At 52.3% G+C, this 24,383-nt stretch overlaps 1 protein-coding gene across 1 annotated transcript in view; it reads right to left on the reverse strand.

The window, feature by feature from the left end:
* Positions 1 to 9,282, reverse strand: part of GPC3 (glypican 3) — a 105,675-nt gene extending 96,393 nt beyond the window's left edge. Inside the window, exon 1 of the mRNA XM_063313310.1 lies at positions 9,086 to 9,282. Coding sequence (XP_063169380.1) covers positions 9,086 to 9,263 — 178 coding nt within the window. The 5' untranslated portion in view covers positions 9,264 to 9,282. The remainder of the gene's footprint in view (positions 1 to 9,085) is intronic.
* Positions 9,283 to 24,383: the final 15,101 nt, after the last annotated feature.

Below are 24,383 nucleotides of genomic sequence, written 5' to 3' on the forward strand. Positions count from 1 at the left end.
TTCATGACTGAGTCTTTATATTACCAGGTTTATAATTTTTCCAAGGCTGCACCTTACATTTAACCCTTTTGGAGAGAAGGAGCTAAATTCAGGGCACACGACAATTTCCAAGCTGACCATCACACTCAGCCTTGGGGGAAACACTACAAAAAAACAATAGATGGAACCAGGATTAAAACCAGACTTGGGGCTATGGGGGGCTGCCTTCAAGTCAGTGTTGACTCCTGGCCACTGCCTGGACCAGTCCCTGCATTTTTCTTGGTAAGATTTTTGGAAGTGGCTTGCCACTGCCTGCTTCCTGGGGCTGAGAAAGTGACTGGCCCAAGGTCTTCCACTTTACTGACTTTTAAATAAACTAAATATACAGCAGTTGGACAGTAATTCTCCAGGAATCACTTTCTCCTCCTGTAACATAACAATAACTTGATAAAAATGTCTGGAGGCTAGTGGGGAACCCACCCAACTTTTCTAGAGACGATTAGGGGTCTATCTCTGTGCAGAAAACCTTCTTCCGTGGCATTTGGCTGGTTGCAATGAAGGATCTGTCCAAGTGCAGCTTTCCAATCCCTCTCGTGGGCTGAGAAAATCTCACTTCATTTTTTAATCTAATCACGAATGAACCAGAGGAAAGAAGAACTTTTTAGCAACTTTTACCACTGTGATTTCTGCAGCGAGGGCACCTTATCTTTAATTTAGTGCTCGCAGAGACCGAACTAAGGAAGAATTGATCGGGGCAAGAGTTCGAAAGCACTGCTCCCTCCATGCAGGCAACATTCGAGAAAGCGAAAGGGAGGGTGATCCAAGGACCACTTTCTCATTTTTTTTCCAGCCCAAAAGAATATGGGAAGAAATACTGCCTCCCACCTGGTCACGTGACCCAGAGCAAAGCTCTTTTTAAAGGGTCAGGAAGGATTCCAGAAGCTCGTCTTTGCAAGCCCCCTTTTCAGGAGAGATGGGTGGTGACATAAATTTGAAAAACAAACAAACAAACAAACAAATAAAATCTTCTGCTTCTCCTGTTTTATCTCTGTCTGTGACACGAGAAATGAAGCAACAACCCTCTTCGACCAGATGCCCGCAGGTGACTTTAGTTCTCACAACCAGCACAGCCCCTGGCACTTTGGGAACCAGTGCAATGCGCCTGCCCGGTTGGGGAACCATGAAAAAGCAACGCTTCTGCCACCGGGGGTTCTTGGAAATACGAACTGTTCTCTTTCGGAGGCAACACCATAAAAACCCCTTCACCGAGACTCATTTGCTTCGTGCCCAACCTCTCTCCAAGCTGCCATATCAAAGCTTTAATTTGTCAATATTAGGGGATTATGCAGGGGATGATCTTACTAATTTTGCGCAACAATAGCATAATGATTGCTCACAACCCAGATCCAGCTTCCCGGAAAATTTAATTAAACTAGGCTAGATGCATGCTGCTTTTGTATTTTCTTCATTGTACTGATAAGACGATCAAATAAACGTTTTAAAAAATTACAGCAGTTTCGTGTTCATGGGTTGTCTTACTTTTCTGCGCATTTGTCGTGATTTGCTGACGGATTTTGTTCCAGGTGGCCCGGTTATGCTTACACATGTTCGTCTAAAACAATGTTGCTTTATGGGGATTTTAGCTAAACGCTATTACCCCATAAATTCCATAAATCTGCTTGAACCTGGTGGGGTTCAGGCTGGAATGAAGGCTGACAATCGTCAGCGCCTAGCTATGGTCTTCCCCCAACAGAATGTGCAGAATGACAAGGGGGTGATGCTCATTTTTAACTATTTATTTATTTATTTATTTTGCAAATCTCTATCACTGCCCATCTCCCCCCCGAACAGGGGGACTCTGTGGCTGAGTGGAATCTTCCACACTTCTGCAATCTTTAAAAAGTCAGAAATGCCAGCAGCCAGGCGTGGAGGTACCCTTTGCAAAGCACCCACCCCCACCCTGGCCGACATTATCTAGAATTACTCTGGAACTCTGCTGAGAAATCCCACTTGCATTTAAGAGAAAATTCCATCTCTGCCTCACCTGGCCATTCAGAATTTTCTTTTTTAAGAAAACCTGGGGGGGAGGGGGGAGAAGAACCTGCCCTGCCAAAGTGGACTATAGCTGCAAAAAAAAATTTGAGCATCTGTACAGTGTGTGTACTGAAATAAGTAAGAGTGAGAGAGATGCACCTGGAGTTTTGCAGCATGAATATGGCATGGTTTAAAAAGTATGTTCCCCATAATAGAGGCATGTCCTTAAGGGCTAGTCTGGATGGGAAAACTTAATAAAGGCAGAACGCTTCTGCAGTGCAAGGGTGGGGCATATTCTGGGTGAACTTGCTCCAGAAACCGATGACAAAGGTCATACTGAACTCCAAAGCCAGATGGAGTCATCTACACTTCCAGGAAAATGCATCTCGCCCCTCCATTCCCAATTCAGGACGATCAGGATGACCCTGGCCCTGTTGACCTTCCTTCCGTAAGGCCGTGAAAACCTGGATATGTGCTGGGACCCCCGAGTGTCTTAAGGGCCCCGTTGCTTGGCTGTATTAACATCTATGGCAACTGTTTACTCAGCGACCATATATATAAATTTTGTATGGCTTTAATTGTTTTTGTGTTTTTTATAACCGTATGCTGCCCAGAGTCACTTGTTGAGATGGGCGGCTATAGAAATGGGAGGGAGGGAAGGACAGAAGGAAGGAAAATTCTGCAGCTTCTCTTTCTGGAAGGGAATCAAGGAGAGGTGCCCAGGACACCATTTCAGCCCAGAAGGGCAGCACATCTACTGCTCTTTTCCACCGATTTGAGGCCGGAAGGAAGTTTTCCATGCTGCCCATTCAGTGGACAATTGGAGCCCGGCTCATTTTCATCAAGGAGTGCAGAGGACGCCCCAAACAAACCCTCTTGACACAAAACACAAGTTCCCAAGCAGTGGGTCCGCTTCCTGCCAGGCTGCTCCAAGTCACTTCCAGCCGACAAAACAGAAGCCACCCGCTCTGAAGTTGATCGCAGGCTCCTGCGTGGCTCCCCAGGAGTGCTGACGTGAACGCCAGGCGAGGGAAGGGAGAAAAACCGCGGGCTGTTGCTCTGCCATGACAGATGGAGTCAGGCGGCAGCAGAGACCGAGCGAGCAATAAGCGGGAAGCCAGGCCACCCGTTCACGATGACACCTCCCTGATTACGGAGAATTTATGTAGTCAGTTCTGGAAAGGAGACGGTCATCAAAGCGTAATTACTCTTCAGAGATCTCCAGAATTAGCCCGTTCGAACAGAGGTATCAGCAGCCAGCCCTCCTTTTCATTAGGGCTATATATTACGACATCTGTGGGCAAACAGGGGGCCCATCAACAGGCATGCAGCAAGGAGAGCAGATAAATGCAATGTATAAATAACCGATTGGAAAATATTTCTCCTTGTAGGACCGCTCAGGCAGGACGTATTTGCCAGACGCGGAGGTGCCTGTTGCACTGCTCGGGGTCAGCCACCCCAAAAATCCCATCCATGTGACTCACTGGTTATCAGTGCTAACAAAAGCCTTGACTACTGCAATGCATGACTTCATAGGGCGTCCCTGGGAGGCGTTTGGAAGTATCCCAGTTCAAAATTCACAGCAAGACTGTTAACGGAGCCCACTGGTTTTGGAAGTTCCTTGTTGGTGTCAAAACTTGCTTCAGGGATCAATGCCAGATTTTGGCTCTAACCTTCCTCCGGAGTAGGGAACAGTGGTCCTCCAGAGTCATTCCTTGCAGCAGCCTCGGGCAGCCCGGCCAATAGTGGTTTAGCTAAGCAACATCTGGACAACAAGAATTCCATCACTCCTTACAGGTTGATCTGGGAGTTGCTGAGCATCTAAGTCAGTGTTTCTCAACCTTGGCAACTTTAAGCTGTGTGGACTTCAACTCCCAGAATTCCCCAGCCAGCCATGCTGAAGTCCACACAGCTTAAAGTTGCCAAGGTTGAGAAACACTGATCTAAATTATTGCTTTCTCTTCCAGGAACCTTTACTCCTTGACTTCCTATGCCGTGTCAGGCTCTCCAGGTCAGATTTCATGAGAACACCAGGCAGGTGTGTTTTGACAGAGACACCTTCCCTCCCACTAGAAGTCTGCCATCAATTCCATCCCATACACCAAAATAAAATCACTTATTTTTCTGACTTCTATGCTGAAGTTCTTTCTGTCTTGCTTGGGACCTACATATTGTCTAGGCAAGATGCAGAACCACATCCTGGTTTGTAAACGCCACTTAATGACAGGGTTAGACCTCTTTCCCCAAATTGACGCCCTTCAAATTGATACTCCATCCAGGTGTGAAAGACTATCGTTCTCATCATTCTCACTCTTGGCTGGGAATTTTGGAAATTGTCGCCCCAACACTTTTGAAGCCCCAACCCATCTTGGCAGCTGCCATAGGGATTCAGATCTTAGCGTTTAGCTACTGTTAAGTTGTAGGCAGATGCAAATGCTGCATGTAGCAAAGTCAGCCCTGCATCTGAAATTTCCCCATCCTTTGCTGTTTTTTGTTATCTTTGAACAGCCCGTTTGTAATTCTCAAAATGAGTCTGCTTAAGCCTACTTCAAAAGAAATTTCAGGTCTCGCAAACCTATCCCTATCAGCCAGCTGGATTATCTGTAGCACACACAGACTTTTCCTTAAAAAAATAAATAAAACAGTGTCATAATTTTTGCAAGAATAACTCATGAAATACCTCTATTTTTCCTTTAAGGAAGATACAGGGAAAACGTATGCAAGCTTTACCCTTTGTTTAATTTCTAAATAAAAATTTACATCTAATTCAGCATTTAACAGTTAAATTCCAAGAAAAGCCAGGTACATAAACAAGTATAAACAGAAGTGAGGCTTCTGTAGCACAGAAATCCACCTTATGGAATATGCCAGGCCAGTGTTCTCAACCGTGGCAACTTTAAACATAGCTGGCTGGGGAATTCTGGGAGTTGAAGTCCACACATCTTATAGTTGCCATGGTTGAGAAACATTGAGCCAGGCAGTTTGTTCACTGAGTCCAGCCTTTCCCAAACTGGAACCCTCTGAATCTGTCAGACTACAACCCCCATCAACCACAGACAGCAACCACATGCCTATGGAGTGGCATCCCTCTTATAAAGCACATCATCAACAGTGCTGCTGTACAAAGGCAATTCCAGCTGAGCCAGAAAGCCTTCCTTTGAGGCAGATGTTCCGGGCCAGAGGTGGGCGACCCTCCTGAAGTTTTATTTATGAAATCCAGACCCCAAAGCTTAGAAAGAGATCTCTTTTATTTTAGTTCAATAACAGCGACCCAATAAGCAAGTTCAAAGTGCCCCCAGGCTTTCACTATCTAGGAGTGAGGGTCCTTGGTTACAGTCCAACAGTCTAACACCACCACATTTCAGCAATGTGAGCCAGCACGGGGTGGTATCTTTGCCCACTGACCTTGGTTTACTCAAGGACAAATCATTTTTTTGCAGCTGATGATTTCTTGAGAAGGGATCCAGACCCCACCAAGAAACTGTGGCACACTGATTGCCCCATGTGAACGGGGAGGCTGCGCTTCTGAGCATGCAGCAAGAAAACTAAGTGTCCACAGGTCACCTCTGGTCCCCTTCTGCAACCATCAACAAAGGCTTTTATTCCTGACCCAGTTGAACCCCAATCACAGGCACATTTGGGGTTTTGAAAAGGCCTTGCATTTTGAAGACAGCCTTTCCTTTTTTTTTTTTAATGTTACAAATCAAGTCTTCAGCCATCAAAGTGAACATGCAGGACAGCTTTTAGTCTCATCTACAGATGCTCAAAGGGCAGATGAGCATTTCCATCAACAATAGCAAGGAAAAAGTCGAGGGCAGCCTGGCAGGACCCTGCTGCCCTGCAATTCACTCCCTTCCAACCACTGGGTTTTGAAGTAAGGATGAAATTCTGCAAGGGGGGAGGGCTGTGCAGATCACCCCCTTCCCACATGCTGCCAATCCAGATTCCCCAAGCATTTGCCAAGGCTAACGTCATGCAAATTGTAGAGAAAATGATGTTCCTGAAAAGCCGTGTTTCCCTACAAACTCCCACCCGGAAAGAAAAAAAATAAAAAAGATCTCCATCATCGTGGGAAGCATTTCTAGAAACCGAGAGAGAGCTGTTCCTTTCTTCCCTTCCACCACCAGCACTTCCTACAAATAGCAGATGGGAGAAAAGAAAACCGCACATATTCCCATCCAGCCCTTCAGCCCTAAGCACAGACAGCAAAACGAAACAAATCCAGGTCACCCGACTTTTTCCCTAGAAAATATGTTCTGAAAGCCACCCTTTTTGCAAAGGGAAAAAAAAATTAAGGATGGGGTTCAATGAAACCTCTACTGGCCCATTTCCTGATCCATGCAAAATCCTTCCAAGAGACGTCAAAAGGACGCCTCCAAGGGGCGCAGCAGGAAGTGGTGTTCTGAGATAGAGTGCCACTGAGCCTGGAGGCTCTACCACTTAATCTCCCAGCTTCTCCTCAGATACACCAATTCAGTCCTCCCCAACTCAGTATCTCATATAATCTTGGTACATGGGCTATAGCAAGCCAGTTGAAGAAGACTCAGTCAAACAAAGCAAGAAACGCAGGTGGTCTCCCACCCACCCACCCCGCCCTAAACTGGAATTTACAATGGCAAGATCACTGGCAGAAGGGAAGGAACACGAGGGAGGGTTGGTAACCCTAAAACGCTGTTTTTGCTCACATGCTGTCCTAACAGCCAGGAACCACGCTGAGACAAGGAATAGGTCTCTAGTGTTTTATTACTGCTACATTAGACAGAAAATCCTAACAAACTGAAGAAGCGTGGGAAAAACCCAGACAGATAAACCCCGAAAGCTAAGGCGGGTCTGATCTGCGTCTCTTTGAATGGCTGCTCAACTCCTCAGTGCTACGCATGTGTTTCCCCCCCTGGATCGAGGCCCCCTCCTGCTCGCCATCAGTGCTCGTGACACATGCCCTCCGCTAATTCCAGAACAAACTTGCAAGGTCGACTGAAAAGCTACTCCCATATCGCAAATGAGGAATTCCGGCTTAAGGCTCCGTTCCTTCAGGCTCCTTCTGTAAGATCAGAGAGAAAGGGGGGATTCCACGTTTCTGAGATCCCACCTCCCAAACAGCGCTGAAGGGTTTAAAGTCCCAGATGCTTAAGCCTGTGGACCCACAAGAATTATTTCTAAACAAGCATATTATTTTCTGTTCAGGTTGACAAAAAGGGATCGGTCCACTCCAGACACACAACCTCCGAAATGCCAAGTGCGTAGGAGGGGAGAGGGTTCCACTCACACAATCCTCCCAAACCCACTTGAAACAATGTAGAACCACGTTTTTCTTTAGCCAGATGAAACCGTCTTCCTTAAAAAGGGAAACCGCTGATAACAGTCATGGCTTTAAAGACAGTTTATTTCCCACCCACCCCCAAGAAACTCTGGATTGCACTGCCCTCCTTTCCAAAGGGCAAAAGCATCTAGGAGTCTTGCAGCATCTTGAGGACTAGAATGTTGATTACACAAGGCAATAGAGTCTGCTGCATCTGAGGCTCTAAGGGGCAGAAGCTGTCGGTCTCCTACACTGGCATGACGCATGACGTTGTTATTCGTACTGCAATATCAGAAAAACAACCCAGAGGGAACTGAGAAAAAAAAAAAAAAACTAGGCTGACAGAGGCTCTGGGCAGTGACAGGATGTGGGCATGGCCCCCCATTTCCCCCCACTATTGTGCATTCCCTCCAGGGAATTTTCCAGCCTCCCCACAGCTGCAGGATTCAGCCCCTCTCAGCCGCCCTGGTTTTCATTCACCCACTCAGAGGTTCCGGCAGCCCAACCCGCAGCCTGGCCAAAGGGTGCGCCAGATTTCTTAGGGGACGCTGTTCGTCTTTTCCCCAGACCCAAAGAGCAGGCGGTCTCTCTTGATTTCAGCGAGGGGTGGGCACCCGTGCAGTGCCCGGGGGCCACACTTCTCACGTTTGGGGTGGGGGAGCAGAGGCGATGCAACCCAGGCAGGGCCAGTTTTCAGAGAAGGGGGCTCTCGGGGCTTCCTGCTCTCCAAGCCACTGATGTTAACAAGCCTCTTAACCGCTTCGGAGCTTCCCATCCAAAGCGGCGAGGAAGCGCAGCTGAGAGAGGCGGCGGCTTCGGGGGCTGCAGGAAGGTGGTCTGGGGGCTCCGACTGCCCCCTCTGGTTTAGACGGGGTCTAGTAGCCCAGTCGAAAGCCTGCTTACCCAGCCGTAAGGACCACGGTCCGCCGACACACGGACAGGCAGGACCGGAGCAGGACCCCACAGCCTTAACGGAGGCAAAGTAAAACTGCTCCCCAATCTCCCCACGGCCAGGATGCTTCACCGGCGCTCCCGCAGTCCCGGGCAAGCCATCTGCAAACCCCGGGCGCCGTCGGGACGCGCCAAGATCAGCCCATCCTGCCAGATCCGGGGAGGACCCCGAAGCACCGGGGCGGCCCCGAGTGCCGCAGCCGCAGAGGGGCTCGCTCCACCGGCTGGGCTGTAGCACTCGCACGACCCTCGACTAACTCGCGGCTCGGTTTAACTCGAGAGGCTGCCCAGCCGCGACGGGCCTTTCCCACGGAGGCGGGGCTCTTCCATCGCCCCCCAGCCCTTCCCCACGGCAGGTACCTCCAGCCCCCCCCCCCCCGCCAGCTCAGCCCCGGCCGCGCACGCGGGACACGGGAAGAAGGGACCACCAGCGAGCCGAGCGTCCACACGAGTCGACGGCTGCCACGGTCGGCTTCTGCTTCCGTGCAGGGAGCGAAGGGGGAAACCGCGGCTCTGTGAACCGGCCGGGAGCCGGGGCGGAGGGCGGGAAGCCGGCCACCCCATTACAACCAGCCCGGCCGCATCTCCTGCTCCCGCCCTGTGCTGAAAAATAAAGGCGCTAGACCTCATGAGGGAGGGAAGGAAGGAAGGAAACGCGCTATTCCCAGCGGACGGCTCTCCACGTCCCCGTCGCCGGGTCGGTCCGCTGCGCCCCATTTCGCGGGGGAGGCGCGGCGCCGGTCCCGCCGCTCCTGGCCGCGCCGCCCCGGGACTCCCCCCGTCGACGGTCGGGTCCGCCCCGCTCCGCGCGCTCGCGCTTACCTGCCCCGGGACTCTCGAGCACCCCCCGGGCGCCGGGCTGGAGCGCCTGGAAGGCGGCGCGGACGCGCTGGCAGGTGGGCTCCGCCCGGACGCCGAGCAGAGCGGCGGCGGCGGCCAGGAGGGCGCAGAGGCGCCAGGAGGGCGCGGGGGCGGCCGGGGCGGCTCCGCCGTCGGTCATCGCGGCCTCGCGGCGGCCGGGCGCATCCCCAGCCGGGCGCCGCAGCCAGGAGCCGGCGGGGGGGGGGGAGGAGGAGGAGGAGGAGGAGGAGACGCCGCCGCCGCCGCCGCCGCCGCAGGAGTACGCGAGCGACTGGCCCCGCCGCCGCCGCCGCCGCTCCGAAGCGCAGGGCGCGCGAGCAGAGCCGGCGGCGCGGCGGCGATTGGCCCGGCCGCCCCCCGCCGCCGCCCTGACTGGCTCCCCGCAAACTTTCCTCGCTCTTCATTGGCTCCGCGGGCGCGGCGGGGGGGGCGGGAGGCGGGCGCCCCCGCTCGCCCCCTCCCTCGGCGGCGGAGCGGACCGCGCGCGGCGGCTCCCTGGGGCGCGCTCCTCTCGGCCCGGGAAGCGGCCCGCCCGCTGGGCCCCCGGCCGGCGGCTCTTGCCCCGGCCGGGGAGCCTGTCGGGGCTTGGCCGAGAATCGCTGCCGCCTGGCCGCGGAGAAGGCTCGCCAACCGCCTGGCCTGGCCTGGAGCCCGGAGGAGGATGCCAAGGGCCCCCCCGCCCTCTGCCTCCCTGGCATCCGGAGAGGGTCTCGCCCGCCCGCCTCGACCTCAGGCCCTCGCCACGCCGGGGTTTCTCCAGCTCGGCCGCTTTCAGAGGGGTGGACTTCAACTCCCAGAATTCCCCAGCCCACTCCCAGAATTCCCCCGCCAGAATTCTGGGAGCTGAAGTCCACCCCTCTGAAAGCGGCCGAGCTGGAGAACCCCTGCTCTACCCATTTTCCTATTTGTGTGCTTCTGCATGCCTTCCTCCTGAGAGAGGGAGGCAGAGGAAGATGCCCCAGTCAATGCACTGCAGGAGGAGGGCCTTTGAAAGGCAGACCTTGTGGGACAACCGCCTTAGCCTGCGGGGGCAAAAAGGCCATTGATCTGGTCACACCTTCTGCCTAACAGGTTTTCTTAAAAGGCAGCAGCTTTGGGGAGCTGTGGCTCACTTCCTGCAATGCAGGAAAAGCTGCTCCCCATTCCTGATTCCCCACTTAAGGTCACTGCGGTCGTCTCCCCCCGTCCAATGCAGGCTTTTCAACTCCCCAGGCTGGGGGAGGGAGAGGGGGCCTGGCCCATGGACACCCAGCTTCCCCTCTTGATTTGTGTATGACCCATCTTCCCCAGCATCCAAGACTTCCATCTTGCTCACGGAGGAGGCACCACCCAGCTTTGGCTGTGGGCTCCATGCCCAATGTCACCTTTCGTGGTTCTGACGTGGCTTCTTCCATCTGCAGTCTAGAGGGGTCCGAGTCCATCCAGCCACCTTGGAAATCCACCGTCCAATTTTGAAGGCTTTTCCTTAATCTAGAGCAGTGTTTCTCAACCTTGGCCGCTTTAAGACAGGTAGACTTCAACTCCCAGAATCCCCTAGCCAGCATCCCAGAATTCTGGGAGTTGAAGTCCCCACTGGCTGGGGAATTCTGGGAGTTGAAGTCCACCTGTCTTAAAGCGGCCAAGGTTGAGAAACACTGATTTAGAGGAATGGAAGAATTTGAGAGGCTTCAAAAGTGCCTCAGATGATGGATGGAGTCTCTCAAGGTTCTCACCGAGTGCCTCGGGCCTTTCAGACTTATCTGTACATTGCTCCAAGTGCCTTTTTTAAAATTGTCTTTGCAACCTCGCTTATAAACTGATTTCGCACCCACAGACAGCATTAACACCCCACCGTAGCACATCGCTTGGAGCCCTGGAGTGAAATATCTTGGTGAAATAACACGGTGGATTGCACCGGGATACGTTTCAGAGACATCCCACGTGTCTCCCTTCCAGGGAATCAAGCTAAAAAAAGGGCTGTCAGATCACCCGTGAGTGATGGCAGCAACGGCAGGCTCTTCTTCATTCTGCTCCACGTGCCCCTTTCTTCCTATCAAATAAGCTTCGAGAATTTTAGCATATTCCTCCCATTTCCCCAATCCAGCCCATCTCCGTTTGGCTTCCTGTCTGTTCACGCAGCGCGTTGTAGTTTGTATTCAAGCAGGGGTTGAAATGAAGATGAAACAAGCTGTTTTTGTTGACATTTTAAGAAGTAGAGGCAAGCATCCGTCTTCATATTAATAAGGGCTGTGTAACTAAAGGTCTACAGGAATGCAAAATAGGATAGCTGCTACTGGGGAAACTGCACGGTTTCCCCCTGGGTCCAGCCACTGGCCTAAGCCATGCCGGCCTCTAGAAGAACTGGGCTTACGGGCCCCTTTGCAATTCCACGAGCTGTTCAATTGCCTCTGCGCAGGAAATACAGCAGTGAACCCGGGTTCCTCCATCAGCTGCATTTGCACAAACTTTCCCAAGGCTACTGCATCATGGTTAGGTGAACTAACCCAATTATTGGGGTTTACACAACACACCGAACAAGAGGGCCTGGGTTCCCACTACCTTAAGCTAAAATAAGGGTTGCACTCGTGCAAACACTGCCATCTAGTGGTACTTTTGCCTCTGGCTTAGAATATCGCCTAAAACCAGCCACTCTTGTTTGGCTTAAAACACTAAGCCATGTTTTGTAGCTTAGTGCATTGTGCAAAGCCAATTTAGGTTAGCTGATCAACCGTAGCTAAGACACAGCTTAGCATGTTGTACAAACTGCACCAAATCCCCCGGATTTCCTGCTTTCTTTCTCCTTTGACCTACAAATGCAGTGCTAATGCCATGGGCAAAGCAGATCCCCCTTCGAATACTTGTGCAAACATTTAGCAAGGAAAAGGTGATTTTCCAGAGCAGGACTTGGGGACAGACATCCAGGAGTGTACACTCCTCCACCATCACCCCAGTGAAAATCAGCCCGAGGGATGGATTGACTCCACATTGGAGCAGCTGACAGAACTTGACTAAAACCAGATCCCCCACCATTAAGCTTGGTGCAGGCATTGTGAATCCAGAGACTAAAATTACTTAAATGTCCCCCCCGGCCCCTTTAGATGGTGGGAGATGGGCCAGTCTGAGCAGCTTTTTGCCCTGATGGTAAACTTTCTGTCATATCAAACGCATGGTAAGACTTCAGTGAAAAAGTGCCCCATTTCAGGTTGTATTTTTTTTCTGCCCGAGGTGTGTTGCGGTTTCACTTACCTTTTTGAATGCTTTATGAACACTACAACATCCCCTACTATGGCAGGCATTCTCTACCCTCATAAAGCAGATATAGCACAGCAGAGGGTCATTTGCAAGCAATTCCCTGGAATATTCCAAGCGAAAAAGATGCCTAAAACAACTGCTTGTTCAGAAGCGATAGCCGAGTTTTGCATGCAAGAGAAACACCCTGCGAGAGATGAAAAGTTTGCATTCCCCCTTTCCCCAAAAGCACACGCATGAGAAAAGGAGGTTAAGTGGTCAGAAGGTCAGAGGTTTATCTAAAGGCCTTGAAAGCAAGAGTGACCCCTTTGAATCGATTCTGGCAGAAACACAGATAATGAAACTGAGCTAGCAGAGGTGGGGGTGATAAAAGCCCAGCCAGCCTTCCCCTAGGGCAGAGTTTCTCAAACTTGGCAACTTGAAGATGTGTGGACTTCAACTCCCAGAATTCTTCAGGTTAAGAAACGCTGTTCCAGGGCCATTAAAAGAAGTTTGCTCAGAGGAAACTATTATTGAACCCCCACTGCAAAACGCCTGGTTCCTAGCTGGTGCTAAGCTATCCGCAGTTCCTGATTTTGACTTGGGGTGCTGGGCAAACCCAGCCAACAAACCAGAGCTAAGCACCACAGGTGGGCCCAGCCATTCACCGGTCTTCAGCCACAGAACGCAAGGATGGACTTGGACCTTGGAGGAACGGGAGCAGCTAATCTCTTCCGCCACACAACCGGAGGTATGTCGCCTTTCGGTTTACTGCGTCCTGGGAACCCAGGCACTGTGATGTACAAAGCAGGCGTGATGGCGTGTGAAACCATCCCCTCGCAGTCCATAACCAAGCCAGGACCTAGACAACATACAGACCCAGCATTAGCTAGCCACAATCCCATTTCCAAACATCAATTGTCATGCTGCTCAGATGATACAATCCAAGTTTAGAAGGGAAGAGTAATACATGCTGGGCAGAACCCAGAGTTCTGGAAAAAAGGCATTTCTGAAGGAAATATGGAATACTGTATTGAGGGCCAGTTTCTCCAAATGGACAAAGGCTGAAAAATACTAAGTCATGCTTTGTGGAACCACAATGTATTTGGGAAGCCGTTGCCTAAATTCACAGATCGTGTCAAGCCAAGATTAAGCAAATCCCATTATAACCTAGTGTAATAGGAGCCTAACCAAATATTTTGACACCATCATGCTTCTTTCGGTGCAGATGAAGCCTTTTAATGGCTTATCATCCATCCATCCATCCATCCAGGCAACCACGCACCATGATCTTTGTTTACTACATTTTTAATGTCATTTAATAAATGCCAACTGAGGCCATTTTCATGCAGTAGATGCTACTTTGCAGACACATGGAGAGATCTTTTCCACCAACCCTGGCTTGAATTTCTGGTAATCACAGATTGGAAAGTCTGCTGCCTCACCTACGCTCAGCCTTGCTGGAGGCTAAGACAAGCCAGTTGGGTTCCAGGACTTGGGAAGCAGAAGTGCAGATGGACTGGCAGAAGATGCAGGACAAGCATCCAACCATCTCCATCTGCAGAAGGACCATTTTGTCCAACTATATAACCTTCAGCCCAGGTTTGGAGGTCAGCTGATGCTGGAAAGAGTGCAACATTCGTGTCTTAACGCTGGCTCAACGTCTTGCAATTCACCAAGCCATGGTTTGTTTATTCACAAGTTGCTAAAACCAGTCCATGCCCTTGGAAAGGTCTCCTTTGCTGCTTTGGCACATGACTGATATACAGGTGTATCTGGAAAGAATGTATTAGCCAAGTTCACACATCACACTAAGCTGCGGCTTGCCATCCACACAACATGGCCTAGAGTGTGTCATACAAGTGAACTGTGTTAACCGAATAAGCCACAGTTCAGTTACTTGTGAAAATTCTTGAATAGATGCTCAGTACTGTGTTCACCCATGGTTAGCAGAGCCATGTTTTGTTCAGCCCATACCATCTAGGAAGCACATGAACTGGGCTTGCACAACACAGTAGCTAAAACAAGGCTAGCTAGCTTAGCTACATCAAATTATAATTAGCTGAACACAAAGCACGGACCCCAATCCCAGTCCTTTCTCTCATCGTCATCCTAGACAGTCGGGCAGATTAAAAAAAAACAAAAAACTGCATTTGCAGATGAAATATTTGAGAAAGTAAATGTTGCAAGTGAAACAGAAATAACTTGACATTTAATTCCAGGACATCCAAGCAAAATGTCAAACATCTGTTACAGGAGCAGAGATTCATTATTATGGTCAGGAGAAAAGATTTTATGTTAACCCAGCTGCCTCCCAGGAAGGCCTCCAAAATGTCTTTGGTTGATTAATTGCTGGGTTCACACCTGCCAGGCTAACTAAGGGACCAGCTTGGCTGAGGTTGCACAACACGCCAACACCCGTTTTAGCCCAGGACAGCCCGAGTGGGTGGTTGTCGTGGCTCAACGTTCCACACAAACGAGTTGAACATGGTTCAGCTAACCACAGCTAGTCCAGCCATATGGACAGCATAGCTTATAGTCAAGTATCATGCCATGCGGTTGAATAAATCTTGGCTAACTATGGCTTAGTATGCTGTTAGAAAATTGGATTAAAGCATGTCATGTGAAAACCACCTGCATTTTCCTTAGAATTGAACTTGGATGCCGTCTCCCCCACCATCCAGGCTCACACAAGTTAATCTACTGTACTGTGGCCTACTGCAAGTGCTCCCCCACCCCCAGTATCGTTTTTGAACTGGTGTTTGCCCCCCACCTCACCCTGGACCCACACAGCTGAGTCAGAGAAAATTCTGGACAGCTGCTTGCAAAGGCTAGATATTTCATCCATCTTTTCTCAAAGCAAAGCTTAAAAACTATTAAAAGGTGAGATTTATTATAGCTGCCCAGAGCTGGATTTGCACTACAGTTGGCCCCATCGCTAGCGTGATGGAGATTGAAGGCTTTGGCTTATTGGAGTTCTTCTATCATCCACGGCATCTTTTCAAAATTAAATTATCTGGTGGGCCAAGACATCGCTATAATGCATCATTTGTGTTTTCAGAATTGGGTTCTCTATGTTATTTTCTTGCTGTGCTTCCTATTAAAGTGGCATTAATCGCCCGGTATGCCTGTTGTTTCAGGAGATGGGCAAACAAGAGGCACCCAAATGGATCATGCACCTCAGAGGCAAAATCTGCAAAAACTGGCTCACGTTCACACATCTCACTAAAGCACAACTTAGTTTCAGCTTAGCCTACTGAATCTGGATGTTGCTTGCAAACCATGGTTTGTGGTTCAGCTACTATGCGCGTGCAAGCAATTGTGCTTTACTCAAGAAACTGTGTTTTTAAAAGCATGGCTTAACCCCATAGGTGAACTGAACCTTTCTACTGTAGCTTTCAGAATTCTTCAGACAAGCCTCAGTGCAAGTTAATTCTGTGCAAATTAAGAGAATTAACACGTAGCCATCGATGGTGGGATTATAAAACCAGGCATTTTATACTATCTGAAAACTAGACTTTAGTGTCACATGAATCAACCCATCAAAATATCTAATAAATTGTTAAGAGCAGATGATTAGCATGTATAATATTGAAAAGCAAAAGAAATGTCGGCATAGCTTATACTCAAGTATCATAGTGTAAACCAGTATTATGGCTGTAGAACACAGCATGCAATATATCATCTGGTTAATCAGTATGTTGACCAAGTCCAAACTAACTGCATCAGTTAGTTAATATAAAATGATCTAGTTACTCCACCAGTTTACCAGTCCAAACTAACTGAAAAAGCCCATTTAATTTTTACATGGGTCTCACTTCCATCTCATTTCAACCGACTTGCTAAGGTTTGGGGCACCCCAAAGGCAGCTACTTCCTTCACAAAATTCAAACCTGAATCCAAACCCCCTTTTCTTCCATGGCAGAAGGAAGTGGGAGCAGTTGCAAGAAAACAGAAGCACCCCAGCAGTATTAACAGGGGCCTGCCCTGGTGTTGACTTCTGTGCCAAGAAGCCACCCATTTCTTTATTTCATCCATTGAAATTTCACCCTCAGAAGTCTCACCACAGAACCCAGCACTCTTCCAAGCGTGGTCTTGTCTTTCAAGATGCAAACACAGCTTGCTTATTGAAAGCTGAAAAAGTGACAGCTTCCATTACAACACAGCTGACTTGTACAATTAAGATGCAAGCACAGCTAAACGCCAAGAGACATGGGCATCTCTGCAGCTGCAGACCTCTGCAGCTGCTTCGTACAGGACAGAGGACGTTTCAGCCTCTGCGTCTTGAACTTCAAGTCCCAACTGGCCAAGCACACATCTCCGAGGCCTTCAGTTAAACCAGCAGTCCAGTTAGCGCTGCACTGCAGGCTCAAGCCCTTCCCTTACAGCTTTCAGCCCGACTTAATTTTGCGGACCCCCTTCAGGTTATAAAGTTGTGTTCGTTTTCTTAGTTGCAAATACCTCTAGCATCAGAGATTTCCCCATCCCTGACCAAAAGGCACCCGTGTTAAGCAGCCCATTTGCCGAGAGGGCACCCCCCAATCATGAAATCAAGTCTCTGAGTTCTGATGTGGTCAGCAAGTATGTTTTCCCCAACTGCTCACTAGCTTGTGTTTATTCTGTTATCTATTCAGTTGACTGCAAGCGTTCCCATTTTCTTTCAGGAGATTCCCATGTCAAACTCTCTGGAAGGAAGCAGAAAACCTCCAGAGCAGGGAATAAACCAGGTTGAAAACCACCTTTGCTCACTCTCAGCCCGCTTCACTTTGAAAAAAGTTCGCAAGGAAACAACTTTTTTAGGTGTCAGTTTATTTTATTTTGCAAAGAGAAGCACTACACCATCACAGCTTGGGGGGGGGGGTTGGTTCCCAATTGCAAGTTAACTTTCGGGGGGAGAAACTCCATGGCCCCGATTTTCCCAATGCCCCCGCTCCTGCTTCCAACCAATCCCACCCCCAGGAGTAACCAGAGCCAGGAAGGTCCTGCGGTTTACAGATGGATACCGTGCAATTTCCGTCCTGCTAATCTAATCAAAATTGCATCGTGATCCACCCGACAACAGCAACACACAGCTTCCGGCCAGGGCAACCAGCTCGCCCGCCCTCTTCTCGCGCCAGCCACCTCAGCCAGGGTCGAGTCTCCCCTCGCCCTCCACAGGCCGGGACAAGTGCAATACTGTTCAGAGACGTCCAAGTAATACAACAAATCCCAACCCGTGGAGGGAGGAGCGCACTCTGCCTGCGCGTGCCCAGAGATGGGCATCCCCCCACCCCTCCCTTCCTGCTCACAACCTCCGCCACAGTCAGTTTTGCATGGATTTGCACAGCAACAGATGCCAAGCTGAGATGCAAACCAGCAAAACCCACCGTAGGTCGGCACGGAGTCTTCTCAGCCACCGCTCTGAAAGCTGGGGACACCACGCTGGCCAGGGGTCAGGATCCAGCAGGACTGGAAGTGCCCACATTACAGTAGAATTTGGGTCCACAACTACCTGCACTATGAGCACTTTGGCACTGCCAGGATGAACTCAGTGCAGCATCCTTCGATGGTAGGACCAGTAGAGCATCTGCAACCCCCTTGGGAAGTGGGAACAGGTTCTCCCAGAGTGAAACATTCTCTGGCTTTGAGACTAGGAACCCAGAAGCTGGGATATGCTAAGGATGAGCGGCCTCGGAGTTCATTGTTCTGGGAAGCAGGACTCGGCCAGAGCTCCCGGTCTGATCTGGCAAGGTGCCAGCCCCACCAGGTAGACCAGACCAGGAAATCAACTCCCCAGGAAGGGTGAGGATACTTTGATTGAAACAGGCTCTGATTAACAAGATTATTAATACATTATTAATTCGACATATTTATATGGCCACCCATCTCAAAAACCATCTTGCAGGTCTGATTCTGCTTACCTCCTCCTTATACTCCAGTGAATTAGGGAGGTGTCTATCTGAGCCACTTCTGAACGTTATCTGGAAGTTCTGGACTTCAAAAAATGTGTTAGTCCCTTTTGTCTAGGCAACAGTTCCTGCATATCTCCATCAAGGCCATCTTCCTGACTCTCTAAGCAAGGAGATGTCAAGCGATTACTGATCTAGACCCATCCCAGTCCAATCCACAAAAAGGAGTATGGGAATTTCAGCACAAAACATCAAGGGAACATCTAGTTGCCCAACCAGTTATAAATGTCTACAAAACTAGTTATCCTCCCTCCCCGCCTCAGCCAATTCTCTGGAACTTTATAGAAATATCTTTCAGGATGTTTCAAGGACCTCCACCAACTTTTTCCACTGATAAGCTTTGCAGCAATTACCTGCAAAGAGTGAATTCTGCTAAATCGTTAATTCTGACCTTTTTGCTGTATTTCCATCTCTGAATGAGAATGGATTAGATTAAAGCAAGCCCAAGGAATCTTGGATCCATGGTAAGGAAGTTCCTGTTTTCATCCCATTCAAGTATTATTATACTTAACACTTGGAGGGGCTTTTCCAAAATCTGCCTCCCTTCCTAGAGTGCTGAATTACCATTCAGCTTACCCATCAGCGTGGCCTAAAGCAGTGTTTTTCAACCTTGGCAACTTTCAGATGGGTGGACTTCAACTCCCAGAATTCCCCAGCCAGCCATGCCATGAGTTGAAGTCCACACTCCTGAAAGTTGCCAAGTTTGAAAAACACCGGTCCAAAGGAACAATAGGCCAAGGCATCTGGAGGGAAAATAAACAAACATAAAAGCATTAAGACTGACTAAAAGCCAGAGTTTTTGCACACAACCAATTTTACGTGAAAACAGTTAAGCTGTGAATGACCATACCTTATTCTCAATTTCATTAAGGACACTGACCACAAGAACTATCCATTTTTTATAAGTAAAGAATAGTAGAAGTAAAACAACCCGTCCCTTTCAGCTTTTGATTAGGGGGTGTGCAAAACCTTCAGCTCCTATCAAATGTTTTCAGCTCAGAACAAAACCCATTTCTTATAAAGGTTTCACTTGAGATTATTGCATTTGCCAAGTTGGGCAGAAGCTTTCAAAGCAGTGTTTTTCAACCGTGGCAACTTTTAAGAGGTGTGGACTTCAACTCCCAGAATTCCTCAGCCACCCATAGCTGGCTGGGGAATTCTGGGAGTTGAGTCCACACCTCTTAAAGTTGTCAAGGCTGAGAAACACTGATCTAGAGCAAATTGTTTGGTTCCAGGCAAAGCAAGATATTCCCTGTTTACTACTGAGGAGGATCTGAGCAGCTCAGAGTTTTGTTTCAACACCAACCAGCATGTCCTTACTTACTTACTTATTTAGTGTGTGTGTGTGTGTGTGTGCGTGCGCGCGCACGCGCATTCAAGTCAGGGTTGACTCCTGGTGACTGCCTGGACCAGTCCCTGCAGTTTTCTTGGCAAGAGTTTTGGAAGCGGTTTGCCATTGCCTCCTTCCAGGGGCTGAGAGAGACTGACTGGCCCAAGGTCACCCAGCCAGGGTCTCCCAGTTTCTAGCCTGGTGCCTCGCAGAAGGCTTTTTGGTATGTAAAAAGCCAGAAAGGAAAACTATGATCAAGGGGGCCCTCAGAAATTTTTGTCTTAATCTGGCATATCAATAAGGCTGATCAATTAAGGTTTAGATAGGATAAGGCTAAGATAGATTGTATCAGATTGGCATTTATGAATAAAATTGAGAGCTGGCACGGATACAGACATCTTCCATTCGAACTGTTTGGGTTAACCAAGTTCCACCCCCACGTTCTCAGCAGCACAGGTGGAAACCGCCGTGATGCAGCGGAACAGCACCGGTTTCACAGAGGAGTGTTCAATTCTTCGCCCCCACCCTGTGCAATGTCGCTACAGCAATCTCCCACCTCAAACCACCCAGCACAACCAGAACACTTCAGTAGCTCAGGTGCGCCACGCATCCCAAGGGAGGCCACCCTTAAACTTACATTTCAGTTAAGATTTAGGTAACGCACATTCCCCAGAGACAACTTCCCCAGAAGCAGCTTTGCGGGCACTGGGGAGGCCCCAACCAAGACTCTGGGGAAGGGGTTGCTGAGTCAGACACCCCTGGATTCAGATGGACCCAGAGCCCAACCTGCAGGAAGAGCGTTCCAGGCCACCACGACTGCCCATCTCTCGAGGGGCACCCCGAGGCTTTTGCAAAAGCGCACGGACGACTTCAGGTGTTCTCTCTGCCTGCGGAGGGCAACGCCAGGAGAGCCTCACCATCGCCAGCCACGTGTGCCGGAAGGAGCACTCAGGGCAGTAGATTCTAAGCTAGTTCACTAACTGCACTAGATGCACCTTAGCACAAGAAACTTTCCGGCCTCGCACCTGGAGGGAGAAGATGGCTGTGCCCGGCCATGGTCTGCTGGCGCTGCACCGGAAGAAACCCATCCTGAGCACTGTGCCACTGTGCCACTGAAGTGCTGACACTGCAGTAGAGGCCACTGGACTACCTGCACTATAAGCACTTTTGCACCACCAATGGCTTTGGCTTCCCCAGAACTCCGGGGGCTGGCTCTTGACCCATCTTCCTTTCGCCAACGGCCACTGCTGGGTGAGCTTCCTCTGAGGGCAGAAGTGGCTGTCTCCTCTTGAGTAGCGGCTGGATAAAAAAAGGGGCAGAAGGAAGAGAAATGCAGCATTAATGAACACCATGGTGGAATCCATCACAACCATCTCTCTACCCAGGGTGATTGCGTGGTTTGCAATTCACTGAATCCAACTGATTTCTGTGGAGGTTCCCAACTCACGGCTATAAACTTGGCTTCCAGAGGGCTCAATCCACCTCCGTAATTCCAACCATTACAGAATACGGAAGAGACAAAGAGGACAAAGTATTCCTCCGCAAGCCTAATTGGATCCTGGAGTTTCCAGCTGCTAAATGCTGCAATTCACAAAGCCCTCTGCAAACCGGTAAGCAACCATTCCCATTACAGGCAGCTCTTCAAAAACCGACCCCTTCCAGAAGATCAAGGTTGTCAAGAAGCCCAAGAAGGCAAGACTTCAACTAGGAAGGTAATTACCCAATCGCTAAGTTGCGCACACAAGTGGCTCTACTGTATTTGGGGGAAATCTGAGACTGTTTCAGCTCAGCCAAGCCAAAGGTGTCCAGGCCCAACTGTCAACCAGGCGCATGCAATGCATAATACAGGAGACTGATTAGCAAGAGGTTGAAAAGATCACGTCATTGAGAAGGGTGGCTGATACAAAATTAGCTGTGGAAACAAAGCCACCCTGTCGCCCCAGATGCAGCTCCCGTGGCATGAGAATTCTCTCGGGGGATCGCAAGGTCCCTTGATTATGCTGAAGCTGGGGTCTTCCGCACAGATGCAGAGAAAGTGTATTTGAGAAATCACCTCCCCTGGGGCGTCTCTCTTTTCTAGCGGTCAGGGGGCTTTAGGTTCCACCAAGGGGAGATGACCACCGGCTTTGAGGGGAGGTGGCACGTGGCAGAAGTTCAGAAAGTCGGAGCTACAACACCCGGGCATCCTTCACTACTTCTGTAGCACAGGGACCAACCTAGCTGATCCAGGCAAGACCGGGAGAGGCAAGACTCACTTTCTGGTCCACCTTCACCGGTGGCTGTGGGCCAGTCACACCCCTCAGCCCAACCTACCTCATCAGGTGGTGGGGAAAAAGCGGAGGAGCCCACGCAGGAACCCCTCTTTGGTCTCCTGTAAGAAAGGCCAGAGGTCAATCTAACCGATAGATAACAGGGACTTCTCTGTGGGTGGAAATGAAGACACTATCAAAGATTTAGATTTAAAGGAAACACCTACTCTGAATACCAAGTACCAAGTCCACGAACTATTGATTCTCAAGACTGGGGAGCTCAGAGCTTCCTTCCCACCTGATCTTCCCAAAACGGCCCCTGCGAAGATGGGCCGTTTTCATAAAGGGTCTGAGCTCACTGAGCCCACCTCCAAGCACTCGCACTTCCAGTTCAGAAGCCCCCCCCCGCCCCCCACAACCGAAGAACCACCAGCACTAATAAACACCTTCGGGCAAAGAGGGTCCCGAGGCAAAGGAGGGGGAAAAAGGGCCACCAGCTTTCCGCCCAGAAAGGGAAAAACGCTACTTTGCCCTCCCCTTCTGGAGGAGGAGGAGGAGGAGGAGGGAAAAAAGAAACTTTTTTGCAAGACCTGAAGGAGCTCGGAAAGTTGAAAGCGGCAGTGCAAACGGAGGGGAAGCCGGGCAGGATCTGCAGGCAGCGGCGGCGAAAGGGACGCGGCGCGATACAAAAGCCGCCCCGGCGGGCGCGCCCTCCAGACCCGCGCGAGAGGCCGGCGCGCTTTTGCAAGAGCGCGACCGCGGGCGCCGCGAGCCAGCGTCAACTTTCGCCCCTCGGGAGCGCGCGCGCCCCTCCCCGCTGACCGCCCCCCGTTTCCCGCAGGGCTCACCACGTGCAGGGAGGGACTCGGGGGCGCGCGCGGGCGCGCGCCCGGCCGCGATTAAAGAGAAAGGGGAGGCCGGAGCATTGTGGGAAAGCGAGTCCTCCATTCAAAGAGCCAAAAACGCGCCAAGCCCAGCCCGCCCCCCCCGGTCTCCCCGCGCCCCAAGGGCTGCGGAGCCCCCGCGCCGCCCGGCCCCGGCCGCCCCCGCAGCAGCGCTCCCCGCCCGGGCAGGCTTTCCAGGGGGAGCGCGCGGGTCGGAGGCCCTCACCCGCCCGCCCCGGCCCCCCAGCCCGGCGCCGCCGCGGAGCCCCCGAGGGAAGCCGCCGCCCGAGGGGCCCTTTGTCCCCCGCCCCGGGGTGCCCCCCCCGGCCCGCGCCCCGAAAAGTTTGCCGCCGCGCCTCGCGAGGCTCCCCGGCGGCGGCGGCGGGCGCGCTCGGCTCGGGGGGCGCGGCGCGCGGGCCCCGCGGCGGCTCGGCGGGTCCCGGGGCGGCGGCGGCGCCTCCTGCGCGTGGTGCCCGCGTGGGAACTACCGGCCCCGGCGTGCCTCGCGGGCGCGCTCATGCGCACTGCCCCGCCCCGCGCCCTCCCCGGCCGAGCCGGGCCGCCCCCGCCCCGCCCCGCCATGTGCGGCGCGCAACAATGGGGACGTGGCCCGCGCCCCTCGCGCAGCGCCCGCCGCCCCCGCCGGGACCCGCCGCGTGCGCGCGCCCCCGCCGCGGCGCCCCCCGAACGGGGCCCGCACAAAAGGGGAGGGCGCGCCGCAAAACTTTGCAGGCGGGGAACCCCGGCGGCGGGGGAGGGGGCCGCTGATCCCCGCCCCCCCGGGGGAGGCAGGCGCCCCGCCGGGCCGAGTCGCCCCGCGCGAAGGGGGACTCCGCGCAGCAGGGGTGGGGGGCGGCGGGACGAGCCCCCTCCCGGCCCGTCGCGGGGCACCGGCAGCGCGCCCCCCGCCCCCCCGGCGGCGCGCTCGCACAGGTGGCCCGCCCGGAGCGGGGCCGCCGCCGCCCGGGAGCGGGACGTTACCTTCGCGGTCCGGAGCGCGGCTGGACTCGGCGGGGCAGGAGAGATTTACGAAAGTGGCGCGAAGACCCGGTCACGTGACCGCCGCGCGGGGCGTCCCCTCTCGCCACCCGGCCCCCAAGGGGGGAGGGGCGGGGCGGGGGAGGCGGAGTCGCGTCCTGCCGCCGCCGCCGGGTCAGCTCCGGGTTCGCCGGGCCGGGCCTGCGCGCGGCGTCGGGGCGCCGATCCCGAGCCGCGCGCGGGACTTCCTGCGGTACCGCCCGGGCTTGCGCCGCCGGCCGCAGAACCCGCGCTCGGATCCGGGGGCCCCGGAGAAAACCGGGGCGCCGCTGGCCCGACCCCGCCCCCCACGGGCGGGCGGACGGACGGCCTGGAGGGATGCCCCGGGAGAGCCGCCGCCGCCGCCCGGGTCTGGGGGGGCTGCCCCGCGCCCAGGAGCCGCCGGAGCGCGCTGTGCGGGAAGACCCGCCGGTGCCACGGCAGGCCGCTCGGCCCCCCCGCTTTTCCTTTTTTCGCAGCCCCCCCCATCGGGACGCTGATGGGACCAAGGGAGGATAAGCCCCCGCCGTCGTCTCCTTCGAGCCCCCCCCCGTGGGAGCGCCGGAGCGCCTCCCCAAACGGCAGAACAAAAGAGCCCTGCCCCGCTCCGGTCCCCACGTGCTC

This window comes from Candoia aspera, chromosome 12 (genome assembly GCF_035149785.1).
Source record: "Candoia aspera isolate rCanAsp1 chromosome 12, rCanAsp1.hap2, whole genome shotgun sequence".
NCBI classification, from domain to species: Eukaryota; Metazoa; Chordata; class Lepidosauria; order Squamata; family Boidae; genus Candoia; species Candoia aspera.